General features: G+C 43.2%; 1 protein-coding gene across 1 annotated transcript in view; it reads right to left on the minus strand.

The window, feature by feature from the left end:
- The window catches only part of LOC109866912 (phosphodiesterase 11a), a 52,942-nt gene that overhangs the window by 13,465 nt on the left and 24,670 nt on the right, over positions 1-14,807 (minus strand). Inside the window, exons 10-18 of the mRNA XM_020455826.2 lie at positions 9,685-9,735; positions 7,764-7,910; positions 6,758-6,865; positions 6,157-6,266; positions 3,291-3,381; positions 1,688-1,788; positions 1,302-1,379; positions 1,143-1,206; positions 928-1,002 (exon numbers count right to left, since the gene is read on the minus strand). Coding sequence (XP_020311415.1) covers positions 928-1,002; positions 1,143-1,206; positions 1,302-1,379; positions 1,688-1,788; positions 3,291-3,381; positions 6,157-6,266; positions 6,758-6,865; positions 7,764-7,910; positions 9,685-9,735 — 825 coding nt within the window. The remainder of the gene's footprint in view (positions 1-927; positions 1,003-1,142; positions 1,207-1,301; positions 1,380-1,687; positions 1,789-3,290; positions 3,382-6,156; positions 6,267-6,757; positions 6,866-7,763; positions 7,911-9,684; positions 9,736-14,807) is intronic.

The raw sequence follows: 14,807 nt of genomic DNA on the forward strand, positions 1-14,807 counted from the left end.
AAAATAGCCTCCAACACTCTACTCAGCAAATTGGATGCAGTCTATCACAGTGCCATCCATTTCGTCACCAAAGCCCCATATACTACCCACCACTGTGACCTGTATGCTCCCATTGGCTGTTCCTCACTACATATTCGTTGTCAAACCCACTGGCTCCAGGTCATCTATAAGTCTTTGCTAGGTAAAGCTCCGCCTTATCTCAGCTCACTGGTCACCATAGCAACACCCACCTGTAGCACACGCTCCAGCAGGTAGGTATATTTCACTGGTCATCCCCAAAGCCAAAACCTACTTTGGCCGCCTTTCCTTCCAGTTCTCTGCTGCCAATGACTGGAACGAATTGCAAAAATCACTGAAGTTGGAGACTTATATCTCCCTCACTAACTTTAAGCGTCAGCTGTCAGAGCACACAGCCCATCTGTAAATAGCCCATCCAACCAACTACCTACCTCATCCCCATATTTGTTTTTGTTTTTCTGCTCTTTTGCACACCAGTATTTCTACTTGCACATCGTCATCTGCACATATACCACTCCAGTGTAAATTGCTAAATTGTCATTACTTTGCCACTATTGGCCTATTTATTGCCTTACCTCATTTGCACACACTGTATACAGATTTTTATATTGTGTTATTGACTGTACATTTGTTTATCCCATGTGTAACTCTGTGTTGTTGTTTTTGTCGCACTGCTTTGCTTTATCTTGGCCAGGTCGCAGTTGTAAATGAGAACTTGTTCTCAACTGGTCTACCTGGTTAAATAAAGGTGAAATAAAAAATATTTTACCTGTACAGTGTTACCCCACTATTCATTTTGCCGCGACGCCGTACCGAACCATACAGCCTTACTTTCACCACTGCCTATGTCATAGGCTTTATATAGCCCAAAAACAACAGTGAGATTTGCTCATATGATGATGAACTCACAGATGGGGTGAGCTTCAGTTCAGATCTCTCTCTGTCCCCCTGCTCAAAAAACTCGCTGGTGACCAGTTCTGCCACCTAACAGGAGAACATCAGAACAACTGTTAGCATGAGAGAATACAAGGACTTCTACAATACAGGCCAGGCCTGAGAGTATTCACAATATCCTAATATACACTTTTTCTGTGTGCGTGAATGAAATAGCTTGCCCTTTTCACCTTGCGTGATATTTCCCAGGGTTTGGTGACGGCCCCCAAGTCACATGCTGTCATCAACATGGACCTGTGAAAGTTCAGTCAGACATTCGTAATCTCAGTTGAAACACACACAACGCCCTCAAAAGAAACACGTTTTCTGCATCACAATGATTTACTTACCTACACATGTCTCTGTGGCCTTTCACGTTCCAATTGTATTCGCCTTTGTTGACCAGCTCAAAAAACGTGTTCCTGTTCCTAAAAGAGAGGAAGGATGAATTCTAGGCCATTTTGTTCATTCTAGTGTGAGTGATATACAATCCACAAGGAGGCAGTACAGACTAGAATATCTGTTATCTAACCAAGAGCTGGGAGCATGAGAATATAAACAATGCATTCTTACCTGTTGGTGTGTAAAAAAAAAGATTTAAAAAAAAGAAGATGAAACCCGCTATAATATTGACAAAACAAATAACTGACTGCTCTACGCTTTATGCTGTATGAGACGATATCGTCAAATATGTCTATATCAAATCCCATTCAGCCGGATACAATAAGGTACATACTCGAAGTATAGAGTGAGGTCTGTGGCCAGGATGGACTGTTTCAAAAGCTGCATGAGGTCACCGTATTCTCTGGACGACAGGTTGGAGAAGATGTTGTGTCCCTGCACACACAGAAGAAGAGGCTCAGAAAACATTTCATCAATCACTGTCTAATTCAGCCTGAGAGCCAGTCTGTTTGTGCTATTATGCTCCCTGTCACTCCCTGTCACTCTTGGCTCAACAATGACAGCATATATACGTTGGCTCAACAATGACAGCATATATACGTTGGCTCAACAATGACAGCATATACGTTGGCAAGAGCACAAACAGATCTGGTACCAGGCTTTGTTTATTTCATCAACGGGAACACAATATTTTTAATAGATTTCCTTACCCGGTACAGGTGAATAAATAACCGAAACAGTGTTTTGTGGCGAAATCTAGTCCAATCTGTACATGAGCAAAATAAAGGTGTCATGATCTGACTAGCAGCTCCAGCATGACTTTGTGGCTGTCAGCACATTCAGTCTGTGACTTGAGAGGGATTCCTCAAGTGTCACATGTTTATGTGTAGTGCTGATAAAGGGGATGGTGTGAGCGTGACACTCACTGTGTGTGTGTGTGTGTGTGCGTGCCTGGAGTCAAAGGCAAATCTGCCAGAGGCTGGAGACCGAACCATCAGGGATCAGAGGGAAAGCTCTTAAGAAGTAAGTGCCACTTCTCACTCTCTCTCCTTTTCATATCATTCCAACAGATCTCTCTCCATCATATATATATATATATAATATATCCCAGTCCCACTTAGAGTGCCCATCACCAGGGGAATGCCCAAGAAGAGAGAGATGGTGAGATATGGGGAAGGAGAGAGGGGCTTCTTGAACCGGGTGACCCCTGATTCTCTCTGTTCACGCTCGAGCTGAGACAGGTTTTCTTCAGCACTGCAAGACCAGCCTCGATCCTCAGTTCATTGGTTCCCATGAAATATTGAATACCGTAACGTCAGAGATGTAGAGTTTGTTTTTTCTTCACTCTATCTTAATGAGAGGGAGAGAGAGAGAGAGCGAGAGAGAGAGAGAGAGAGAGAGAGAGAGAGAGGGGGAAAGACTGATAACGGAGAGAGTGGCGTTCGTTCGTCGAGACGTTCCGTTTTAATGAATGGTTCCTGCTCTGGTTGGTGGACTGAATCCGTGCGCTCGTTCTTTTCCCCTTCAATTAGACGCACTGCTCAATGATATGCTAATGACCATGGCAGTAATTCAGACACTGTATCAACAGAAACCATTATGCTAGTCACAGCAAACATTTGTCAGCTTACTGTGTCGTCAGCGTCGTGATAACGAGTCTATTGGAGCCCTGCTGGCTAGCTCTTGTTTCAGCAGACACCATGAAAACACAGCTAATTACCATCAGTCTGTCTGACCACACTAAAATCAGTCGCTTGCTTAAAACGTCTCTCTAAACCAATCATTGTTTTTGTAATGACATAGATATTTTGGGGGGGAGGGGGGGGGATGATATTTGTCTATTCTGATCGCTTCTCGCGCTGAGAACGTGGCTTTTTGTAATCCTGCACAAAATGATGTTTGTAGTCTGTCAGTAGCAACACAGTGATGGAGCTCACCTCACTCTGCAGGATCATTACGGCGTGGTTGAAGTGGTGATGCTCGAGAGTAGCTGAGGTTCCATACAGCAGAGACAAGGCTGAACCTGTCCTGAGAAAGTCAAAGAGAGAAAGGGGGATACATAGCGAGAGAAAAGAGTTAAACAGGCAAAGCACAACAGAAACACTGGAAGAGAGAGGATCCTCCATTGAGACCTCTCTAAGTCTCTTCACTAAATCACTCCACAGTCCACTGTCAACATGTTCTCACAGCTCAATATTGCAGCAAGTGAAGCTAATATCAGAGTCTGTGGAGGGAAAACCTTCAGTGTTCACCATCTGGAATCATTCTGGGCCAATGGGTCAAAATGACACATGGGCTCCTGATGGTGACTGCGGTGTGTGGGCAGATCCACTAGATTCAACAGTTGTTTTTCCTGCGGCTCTAATTGTGCTCTCCACCCCAGCCGCGTTTAAACTCTCTATCCTCTCTCTCTCTCTCTCGCTCTCTCTCCCTCAAACAGACTCCTATGTACATCTTATGCAGTTTGTTTCTCCACTCTAGTTGAGCTGGGCTGGATTACAACAGATTGTTGCAGGTGGGCTAGCAGAGCACAGAGTGTGTGTGTGTGTTAGTGATGGGTGGGTTGACTCATAGAGAGAAAACAATGCATAAACGATCCATGAATGTATCATTATTGTGCAACTAATACTGATAGACTACATTGAGTTTTTTTCTTACATTATTTTTATCTGGCGTTAGTGCGTAAGCCTAAGCTTTAAGGTCTAACTGTACGCGAGCCAAATACACAACAATTACCAAATGCTTTTGGAAACTTGGGTAGAAAAGTTAACGCCGATCCACTGAGGCAAAAAGGTTGGAGGTGAATTCAGTTTGAGGAATGTTGTGAAATGGAGAGTTGAAGATAAAGACAAGGGAGGGCCAGGACAGTAGCCTAATGTTTGAGAAAGATCTTATGTGTGATGATTGTGAGGCCCCGTTCAAATTTGACAGTCACAAAACTGGGACTTCAAATATGGCACGTCAAGGGAACTGTACTGTCTATAACAGTGGAGGATCCACAGAGGAGGAAAGGGAGGACCATCCTCCTCAGTGAATTTCATAAACATTTTAATTGTGAAACGCTTAAAAAGTTAGATAATAACTATACAAAATATATTCACGTCACCAAATAATTGATTAAAACACACTGTTCTGTAATGAAGATCTACAGTAGCCTCAACAGCACTCTGTAGGGTAGCACCATGCTAGTGCTGGAGGACAGCTAGCTTCTGTCCTCCTCTGGGTTAGGGTTAGGGCTAACCCTAACCCTTCAATACAAAACCTATGAGGCTCATGGTTCTCACCCCCTTCCATAGGCTTACACTGTAATTATGACAACTTCCAGGGGACATCCTCCAACCTATCAGAGCTCTTGCAGCATGAACTGAGATGTTGTCCACCCAATCAAAGGATCAGAGAATGAATCTAGTACTGAAAGCATAAGCTACAGCTAGCTAGCACTGCAGTGCATAAAATGTGGAGAGAGATTTCTTTTTTTTTCTTCTTCACTTTCACTAACTAAGCTATCAAATGCAGCTAGCTAGTTTAGCTTACTCAAATACACGTCTCAAACAGACAGATGCTATGTTAGCTAGCTGGCTATGACTATCCAACACTGGAACTCTTCCGTCAAGGTCATTTATTGCCACTGGAGCCCGCTGGTGTAACTGCATACTGGCTGTATACTGTACTGCATGATTGAAGAAGGTTTACTAACGTGTTAGTTCTACTAGCTATGTTGACTATGACGCTACTTTAGCTAATATGGTGACAACGATGTAGGCTGTGTGTAACGTTTTTTTTGCCTGGTCACAGACAGCTCCGTTATGCACTGAAGTCCACAAGTGAGGGGAAAAGGTGAGAGGAGGAGAGCACATAGATGAGAGAAGGAATACAACATTTGCTTGTGATCAGGGTACATCCCTGATCACAAGCAAATGTTGTATTCCTTCTCTCATTCTGTTGAAAAACTTTTCCTAAACGGAAGCAAACGGAACGAAACGGGGATAAACATACCTGAATTTGTCCAATATAAACTCTTGTTTGCAACTGTTGGACTAATGATTACACCCTAGATCAGCTAGATGCAGGCAAGAGTGTGCAACAGCACTGACTGCCAATGGTCTATAACCTCTCACATAGCCTAACATAATATAAACTACTGGTGAATTAAGCAGTTTTTACATTAAAATTATACACCAAATATAAATGTTTACTAGGGAACGAGTGGAGAAATGATTTGTGATTGATTTATTTCAGCATCTTGAGATAATGAATACGTGGTTAGGGACCGTCTGTAAATGTGCTATCTTTATCAGCGTCATAAAAGCTGATAGTATTTCCACGACATAAAATATGCATCCAAGCCGAACTGAAATCGTCTCAGAAACATGTTGGGCTGTTTTCATAGCTTGTAATTCCCTTAAAACAGGTCAAACTGATGTCATTTGGAAATGTAGTCTTCTTCTAGGGCAACAAGTAATGACAGATGAGATGTATCTAACTATAGACAAATTGACTACCAAAATGTCAGAAATTATAAGCAGAAATATAGGGCGATGTAAATTCATCTTTAAAAAATAAATCCTACAGCCCCCGTAACAAAATATTTCTGGCATCTCTGACTGCACAGAGCATTTTCTATTTTTGCGGGTTAGGGTTGGGTGCGGCCTCAGATTTTCACTTGATCATATATAGCTTGCCGGTTGCGGATAGCAATTACGGGCGGGGTGTGGGTGAATAAATAACTGACCCACGCATCACTAGAGTGCTTGTGCATGTGTGCCTGCAAGCGTGCGTGTGTCTACGGACAGGGTCACCCACTTGGCCTGGAAGGCGTTGTTGGTTCCTCTGTGGTCCAGGTCGTGACAGACACAGCCCACTATAAGAGCCAGGATCTCAATCTCCGTCAGGGTCTCTTGGAAGCCTGCCGTCTATAGGGACACAGCAGGGACAGGAGGTCACTCAGGGGCCACACACACAAGTAAACATAAAACCACACACACACAAACATAAACTAAAACACACACACACACTGTAGGTAGGATGAGTATGGCAATGAAGTAAACAACTAAAATTGGAGTTAGGTCGCTATGGGGTCAACAGTTAGTAGTAGTGTACTGTAAGTCTGGGTTACTTATTAAAACACAGCACTCCTGGGCTCTAAACGGCTTACACACAACTATTTAATCTCCCTCTTGGCACAATCAATTCAGATGGGACATGCATAAGGCTGTGCTTGGTTACATCAAAAAGATTGAGAAGGAGCGCGAGGAAGATGGAGAACAATGAACAGAAGATGAAGCAGTTGGTGCGCATTAGTCAGTGTCCACATGTGTTGGGGCACGTGTGGTGTATTTGTACGGTCTCTGTTTAGGCTAATGATAGGTTAATGCTAGACTCCCTGTGCGTTCTCCATATTCACCGTTAGTATGGCGAACATGCACTGGCAGACGTTGAAGGCGTGCCTCCAGTTGTGGTACAGCACCATGCGGTAGTTCTTCCTGACCGTCAGCAGCCATCTGCACAGAGTCTGTAGAGAGTCAGGGGCACAAGAGGGATGGACAGAACAGGGTCCGTCAGCAGACAGTAGGCTGGTGCGTCAGCTCTCACATTCAGGCCGGGATTCAATCCGATCGCCCTTTGTCGGCAATGTACGTTTTAAAGACATCATTTACGCTGCAAATGTAGGCTCAATCGGAAATGTCTTTAATGGCTTATTGTACAAATCCGCAATCGTATTGAATCGTGGCCTCAATCTAACCTGCCATAGCAGTGTTTCCACTGCTGTTGTTAACAAACACACACTTCCTATTGTGAAGCTACAGGTAACTGCCACAATAATGGAAACACTTGAGTAAATGAGGGATACAAAGTGTATTAAAAGCAGATGCTTCCACACATCCCATCATGCTTAGGGTCATGTATAAAAATGCTGGGCACGCAATTATTTTGGCTACCATGGCTATGCCCCCATAGGATGACAATGCCCCCATCCACGGGGCACTAGTGGTCACTGAGTGGTTAGATGAGCATGAAAACGATGTAAACCATATGCTATGGCCATCTCAGTCACCAGATCTCAACCCAATTGAACAGATTCTGGGGCGTTGCCTGAGACAGCGTTTTCCACCACCCTCAACAAAACACCAAATTATGGAATTTCTCGTGGAAGAATGGTGTCGCATTCCTCCGATAGAGTTCCAGACACTTGTAGAATCTATGCCAAGGTGCATTTGTTTCCTTTATTTTGGCAGTTACCTGTGTGTGGCAGCAGTAGCAGAAGTAGTAGTAGTAGTAGGTCTTTCCTGTTGAAAACCATTACAGTAATTGTATTTTACCATGTGGAAAAAGCTACTGCGTAAATACCACACTGCATGTTTGACTGAATAGCGGGCTCTGTCAGAGCATTGGGTCAGAGCCGCTCTCACCTCGTAGTCGATCTTGAACTTCTGCACCATGCCCAGCTCCATAAACATCCTGAGGGCTGCGGTTATCATGGCGTCCACATCCAGAGAGAAATCATCAAAGGAAAGCTTATCGATGCCAAGCTCGCAAACAAGGGGGATGTTAGCAGCCTGGGTTATGGAAAGAAGAGAGGGGGGGGGGGGGGGGGGTCGTGCGATTTTGAGACACTGAAAATTCAACATATGGAGAGTTGCTAATGAGGACTCTGAGAGCTCGTGTTTAGAAAGGGTTGACAATTAATGAGAAAGTATCACCAGTGGAATTCATTGTTGTTAACTTCCTGTGAGCTCATTAACAAATTGTGGTAGTATTCTATATTTAACCTATAATACTAACACAGAAACACCACTAAACCAATTTAATTATCCCAAGACTTCAATCCACATGAATGAAAACCAAAGCATAATTGTTCAGAAAGACTGAGTATTGAAGTTGTTGTCTTATTGGATTACATTGGTCTTTCTTTCTAAGAGGGATAAGGTAACATCTCAGAATATGAAGGTGTTGCTGTTCTCCTTCCCCAATCCCTGGGGCTGCGGGTAGAGGACACAGCAGAAGTACCATCCAGCCTCACTTCCACCAAGAGAACACAGCAGAGCAGCCAGGAAAGCCCACCTTTTCTAGGAACCGTTTGTCTTTCAGGTCAGCAGGTGCGTCGGGCTAATTCAGCGCCTTAGGTTATGAATTCTAGCCAAGTTTTTTTCCCCGCTGGTGACATTTACAATTCTCTGGAATCTGGGGTAGAGTGTGTTTACTGAGGTTCTGTATGTAGGCCAGTTATGAAACGGGGGAAAGACAGGGTGGGTGCTGCTGAGCACTGTGCTGTGCCTGCATGTGGTGAGGGGGCTGGAGATCTGACAGATGTCACATTGCACGGCTGATGCTCAGTGCTAATGGCCACCGGGACAAGCCCCATATCAAAGAGCAAGAAAGACATTTAACACATCACACAGTTCTGAGAATGTTTTTTTTTCTCGGATTGGTTCCAGAGGCACACTCTATTACTGTCTAAATAATGCAATGAAAGTGATTGGCTATTGATTGACTAATTCATTCCAAATACCACAATTAGTTGTTTTCATGTGGGACTTGAAGGAGTACTGCCCCGACCTGTATATACAGCACGCTGCCTTGCACCACACTGCAGTCCAGGGAAGCAATTGGAAAATGAGGTCCGTGAGGAGAAGCCATCAATCTATTCCTATCATGTAGTACCATTAATGATTTCTCATTTTACATTGGAAGGTAATGGGTGCCAAAGCTTCATTCCGAAAGTTATTTCTTAATTGAAAAAAAAACATATTACTCTGGGCGATGAACTACAAGTGGGGTTTTCCCCACAATTCACAGTCTTTTGTTCGGTATATATAATATTATTATTATTCTGCAAAATATGTATATTTAGCATCAGTATAAGCCATAAATGAGAATGTTTGTTTGCTTTACTTAAGCTTTAATAGATAATGCATCACAAACATCTCAACCAGCCTGTTGAGTTGCCCAATTATAGCAAAATAATTCAAGTAATAACAACACAGAGTTTAAAAAAAATTATAACTGTATTATAGCTCCAGTACCATTGTTGTGAATGATATATATTCATGTCAAAGTCACCAGTCAACTCCATTACAGTCAAAAGTTACTTCAACTTCAACCAGTGAATGCTATAGCTATAGTGATGCTAGCTATTCTACCAGTCTGTCTCAATGAGTGTTAGCACGCTAATAGCACACCATGCACACAAAAAAACTATATTTGTAAGGGGTATGCAGTAGGTTTATGATGATATCACCAAAGTATGTTGTATCAGACATTTCAAACAACACACACACACACACACACACACACACACTTTCTCTCTCATATAAGAATAAGACCTAATACCTTGAATTTGTCGACCTCAGTCTTGGAACAGGTTGCATGGTATGACAGAACCTGCAAAAGAATAGAGAACACAGTGGTGAAAAAAGTACCCGATTGTCATACTTGAGTAAAAGTAAAGATACCTCAATAGAAAATGACTCAAGTAAAAGTGAAAGTCACCTAGTAAAATATGAATTATGTAAAAGTCTAAAAGTATTTATTATTAGTATCAAAAGTCAATGTAATTGCTAAAATATACTGTACTTAAGTATCAAAAGTAAAATTATTAATAATTTATAATTACTTAAATTAAGCAAACCAGACGGCACAATTTTCTTATTTGTATTTATTTATTAATAGCCAGGGGGACACTCCAACACTCAGACATAATTTACGAACGAAGCATTTGTGTTTAGTGAGTCCGCCAGATCAGAGGCAATAGGGATGCCCAGAGATGTTCTCTTGATGCGTGCATGAATTGGACCACTTTCCTGTCCTGCTAAGCATTCAAAATGTAAGTACTTTTGGGTGTCAGGGAAAATGTATTGAGTCAAAAGTATATCATTTTCTTCAGGATTGTAGAAAAGTAAAAGTTGTAAAAAAAAATACATAGTAAAGTACAGATACCACAAAAAAAACTACTTAAGTAGTACTTTAAAGTATTTTTACCTAAGTACTTTACACCACTGGAAGCACATACAGTATATTTTACATACAGTATTTCATATTCATAACACTGGCTATAGATATCAAGTCATGCTCAATACACTTAGGACAGTCATAGTCAGTAATACTTAATAGGTCTTAAAAGGACTTTAACAAAGGTTATTTATGGGGTCCTTCTGCTAAGCTATGCCTGTGGACCAAATAGGATGTCAATGACTGACCACCTCAATCTGCTCTAAAGGTTATGTGAGGGAAAATGTTATTGTCTGATGAGCTAAGCCTTGAATTGTACACAGCATCTCCTCTCACTCTATCTTGGTCTTGGCAATATCGTTTTCTGTTCCCTAAACTAGAATCAGTTGCGAACACAGTGGACTATGTTTTGTAGACTTCACAGAGTAGGGAGTCCCTAACATAAATGTGCAAATACATGCTAGAACGCGCCAGTAGGATCTCGCTAGCTCGTGCTTGGCTCTGCCCACTGTGATTCATTTGCTCCCATTGGAAACAACAGGCTGTGGTCAATCTTGGGTTAGTTATTTAAAATATTAGATAGTAGCTAGCTGGCAGCCTGGCTAGTGGGCTTTAGCCTGTTAGCCAGCCCTTTTAGCTTTTTTTATTTCTCCATGTGAAATAATCAAATGTACTGTATGATAGGAAGAAAGAAAAGCCTTCGTGTTTTGGTCAGGGAGAAAAAAAAGCACATGGCTAACTTGTTGCAATATTTTACTTGTTGCAATATTTTACCGCAAACACTGCAGAAGAAGTTGATCTTTCGCCCGGGTGAGGCTACAATACATAGAGTTTCCCGGGAAAGCTGTGAAGCACAGGGGAAGCTGTGAAGAACAGGGGAAGCTGTGAAGCACAGGGGAAGCTGTGAAGAACAGGGGAAGCTGTGAAGCACAGGGGAAGCTGTGAAGCACAGGGAAAGCTGTGAAGCACAGGGGAAGCTGTGAAGTGAGCTGTAGCCTATTGCGTGATTCTGTTTATGAGACCGTTATTAAATCATGCCAAACAATGTTTACTGCTTTTCATTAAATTATGAATGGCTATAAATATTGTAGAACCTATAAGGTACATTCGTTCATATGGGCAGGCACTGCATGTTTACTGCTATTCATTAAGTCACATATGGCTACAAATGTTGTATATACATTAGTTCATATGGGCAGAATATTGTAGGCTAGACCTATATACATTAGTTATTATGGGCAGAATATTGTATATAAATTAGTTAATATGGTTACATAAAGGCTGAAGGCCTGTATCTAGTCTCTACAATGTATTTTGGTTTCAAAGTATGGATTTAGTTTTATCTTGTTTTTACACCATCCATTAGCACCAACCATTCACTATAAAAGGCTTAGCAAAATACAAAAAATGAATGGGCAAAAACAAGTGGGCCTAAAATATTTATTTCAAGAAAGCCAAAAATAAGAGTAGGTTACATAACAATGCTCTTCCGTAAAAACAAGTTCATGAACAAATCGTCCAAGAATGTGCTTTGTGTTCTGGTCTGATAAGGATTTTGGAGCTGTTGAAAGGTTTGAAATTGATAAGCGTCACGAACAAGTGTCCAAGTAGGCTAGGTGCTCATTTTTGTCTTCGGGGAAGACTCCAGCTATTGAGTCGTATACTCCTCAACCGGTGACTTCATACCCTTCTGTTGCTTGCGGTAGCGGGGTCGTTGCCATGGCGGTGGAACGCCAGCAAGTTGCTGCTCCCTTCTCATTTCACCTCTTTGCTGCTGTCGTTGCAATGCCTCTATGTGCCAAGAGTTGCCCACATTTTACGATGCCAGCCCTCCACTCTGTTGTTGGTCTCCACCAAGTCTTGCAGGACAGCATCATAGCACTTCCATAATTCTGAAAGAAAGAAAAAAAGATAGAAGAAGATTAGCAACCATGTTATTGGCCTTGGGCATGCTGTAATCATAAGAAGAAGACAGCCATTACTTTGTTAAACAACAAACAAGACATACCTATGGGAAACATTTGTCTTTCTTGTGTTCTTCAGATAATTTGGAGATAACCCCATCAGTGAGGGTTATGCGACCTCACCATTCGAAAACATCATATTCAGTGCACTTGCAGGAGGACTTATTTTGCAGTCTGTCGTTCCCGCCTGTAGGTGTATCCATGCATCAGAATATTTCTTTCCAGACACAGAAAGGATAAATTCGGGTTCCATTTCTTGTTCTGACCTCCTATAAGAATAGTGAATGCTGAGGGTAGCAGTGCAAGATCTTTTTAAGCAAAATATTTGGATTATTAGCATATGAATGACTTGTAATTCGATTGTTGGACTATCGAAGCCATCCATCCAACCCATTTATTCAGATCCTCCCCACAGTAAATTGTGATCTGCCCCTAAAGCTCTGAACCCTCCATGCTGAGGAATGCTGGGGGAACCGAGATGTCAGCCCCGATGTCATTCCCTTTGCTCCCCCCCATCTCCTAGGAGAAATACCGTGCGCAGCAGCCTTGCAGTTCCTTATTTGATCAAGAGAGCTCATGTTTATTCATTGCTGCCAGAGGCAATGCATCTCCACGCTCGTATTTTCCCCATAGCCATTCCTTCCTATGCCGCTCTTCACTATGCTCTATCCCAGGCTTCCTTCCTGTCGTCCTGTCCCCAACAATGAGGCGAGCTGAACAGCCCACTTGAGAGCACTGTCCTCTCTCTCACAAAAAGCATAGAAGACGCTGATCAGTGTTGCATGCCTTATTATTGATCAGATAAGGGATTGCTTTTCACGATCTCTCTTTCATAATCAATATGGCCCTTTGTGGAGTGCAGACTACAAACAGGGATCCATTGATGCTCACTGATGTAGAAATATGATGTAGAACTATGACACTAAAAGCTCCTGAGTGGTGCAGCGGTCTAAGGCACTGCATCACAGTGCTAGAGGCGTCGCTATAGTCCCTGGTTCGATCCCGGGCTGTATCACAACCGGCCGTGATCGGGATTCCCATAGGGCGGTGCACAATTGGCCCAGCGTCGTCCGGGTTAGGGGAGGGTTTGGCCGGGATAGGCCGTCATTGTAAAATAAAAATTTGTTATTATTAACTGACTTGCCTAGTTAAATAAAGGTTTAAATCAATTAAATAAAAGGAGGCACTGAGTCCACTATAACAGAAGAGAGAAAAAGAGAGTGTGAGAGAGGAAACCAGGACAGAGGAAAGAGTAGAAGAGAAAGGGAGAGTGGGAGAGAGGAAACCATGACAGAGAGGAAAGAGAAGAAGGGAAGAGAAGAGAAAGGGAGAGTGGGAGAGAGGAAACCAGGAAAGAGAGGAAAGAGTAGAAGAGAAGAGAAAAGGAGAGTGGGAGAGGAAACCAGGACAGAGAGGAAAGAGTAGAAGAGAAAGGGAGAGTGGGAGAGAGGAAACCAGGACAGAGAGGAAAGGGAGAGTGGGAGAGAGGAAACCAGGAAAGAGAAGACTGGAAGAGTAGAGAAAAGGAGAGTGGGAGAGAGGAAACCAGGACAGAGAGGAAAGAGAAGAAGGGAAGAAAAGAGAAAATGAGAGTGGCACTGTAGCCAGCATGGGAGAGCTTTCCTGATGGTGTCAGTGGACAGTCAGACCCCACTCTCAGCCACAGTGAGAGCACCACACACCAGAGCCCTGCAGTACAGTCCATTTTAGTAGGCCAACTGCCCACCCAAATGTGTTGCCACACTAAAACAACAGCACAGTATCCCAATATCCACACTGGACATCTACTACTGGAACCAAATTGGATAGACTAAACGTAGACCAAATTCATTCATTCAAATATCAATCCTGCTGTAATTTTGGTCATTATACACAATAAAATATGATTTGACGAGAAACCATTCAGGATACCACTGCCACAATATATTTTGTTTAAAGAGCAACTGAACGCAAAAAAACAACTCTGGTTGAAAACAGCCTATGTTGTAAGGACAGACGCTGGGAGACGAGAAGCAAGTACAGGGAGTGAACATTTAATCAATAACAGACAAGAAACAAAACACGGACAGCGTCTGGATAGGGGAAACATAACAACATTAATGCTGACACGGGATGACTCTGAGGGAACAGACAGATATAGAAGGAGCAATCAACAAAGTGAAGGAGTCCAGGTGAGTCCAATGAAGTGCTGATGCACATAATGATGGTGACAGGTGTACGTAATGATGGGCAGCCCCCCCCCCCCCCCCCCAGGGGCGCCACCCGGGCATCCCACCTGGGCGAGCCTGATGGGTCGGCCAAGGCGTTGGAGCCCGACGAGCCGGTTGAGGCATGACGTGGGATGGGAGCCTGCCGAGCCCGCTGAGGCGTGGGAGCCTGCCGAGCCGGCTGAGGCATGGGAGCCTGACGAGCCGGCTGAGGCATGGGAGCCTGACGAGCCGGCTGAAGCATGACGTGGGATGTTAGCCTGCCGAGCCAACCAAGGCAAGAAAACCTCTCGAGCCAGCTAAGTCATGGAAGCTCGACGAGCCAGCTGAGGCA

The sequence above is a fragment of the Oncorhynchus kisutch genome, linkage group LG2 (assembly GCF_002021735.2).
Source record: "Oncorhynchus kisutch isolate 150728-3 linkage group LG2, Okis_V2, whole genome shotgun sequence".
Classification (NCBI taxonomy): Eukaryota; Metazoa; Chordata; class Actinopteri; order Salmoniformes; family Salmonidae; genus Oncorhynchus; species Oncorhynchus kisutch.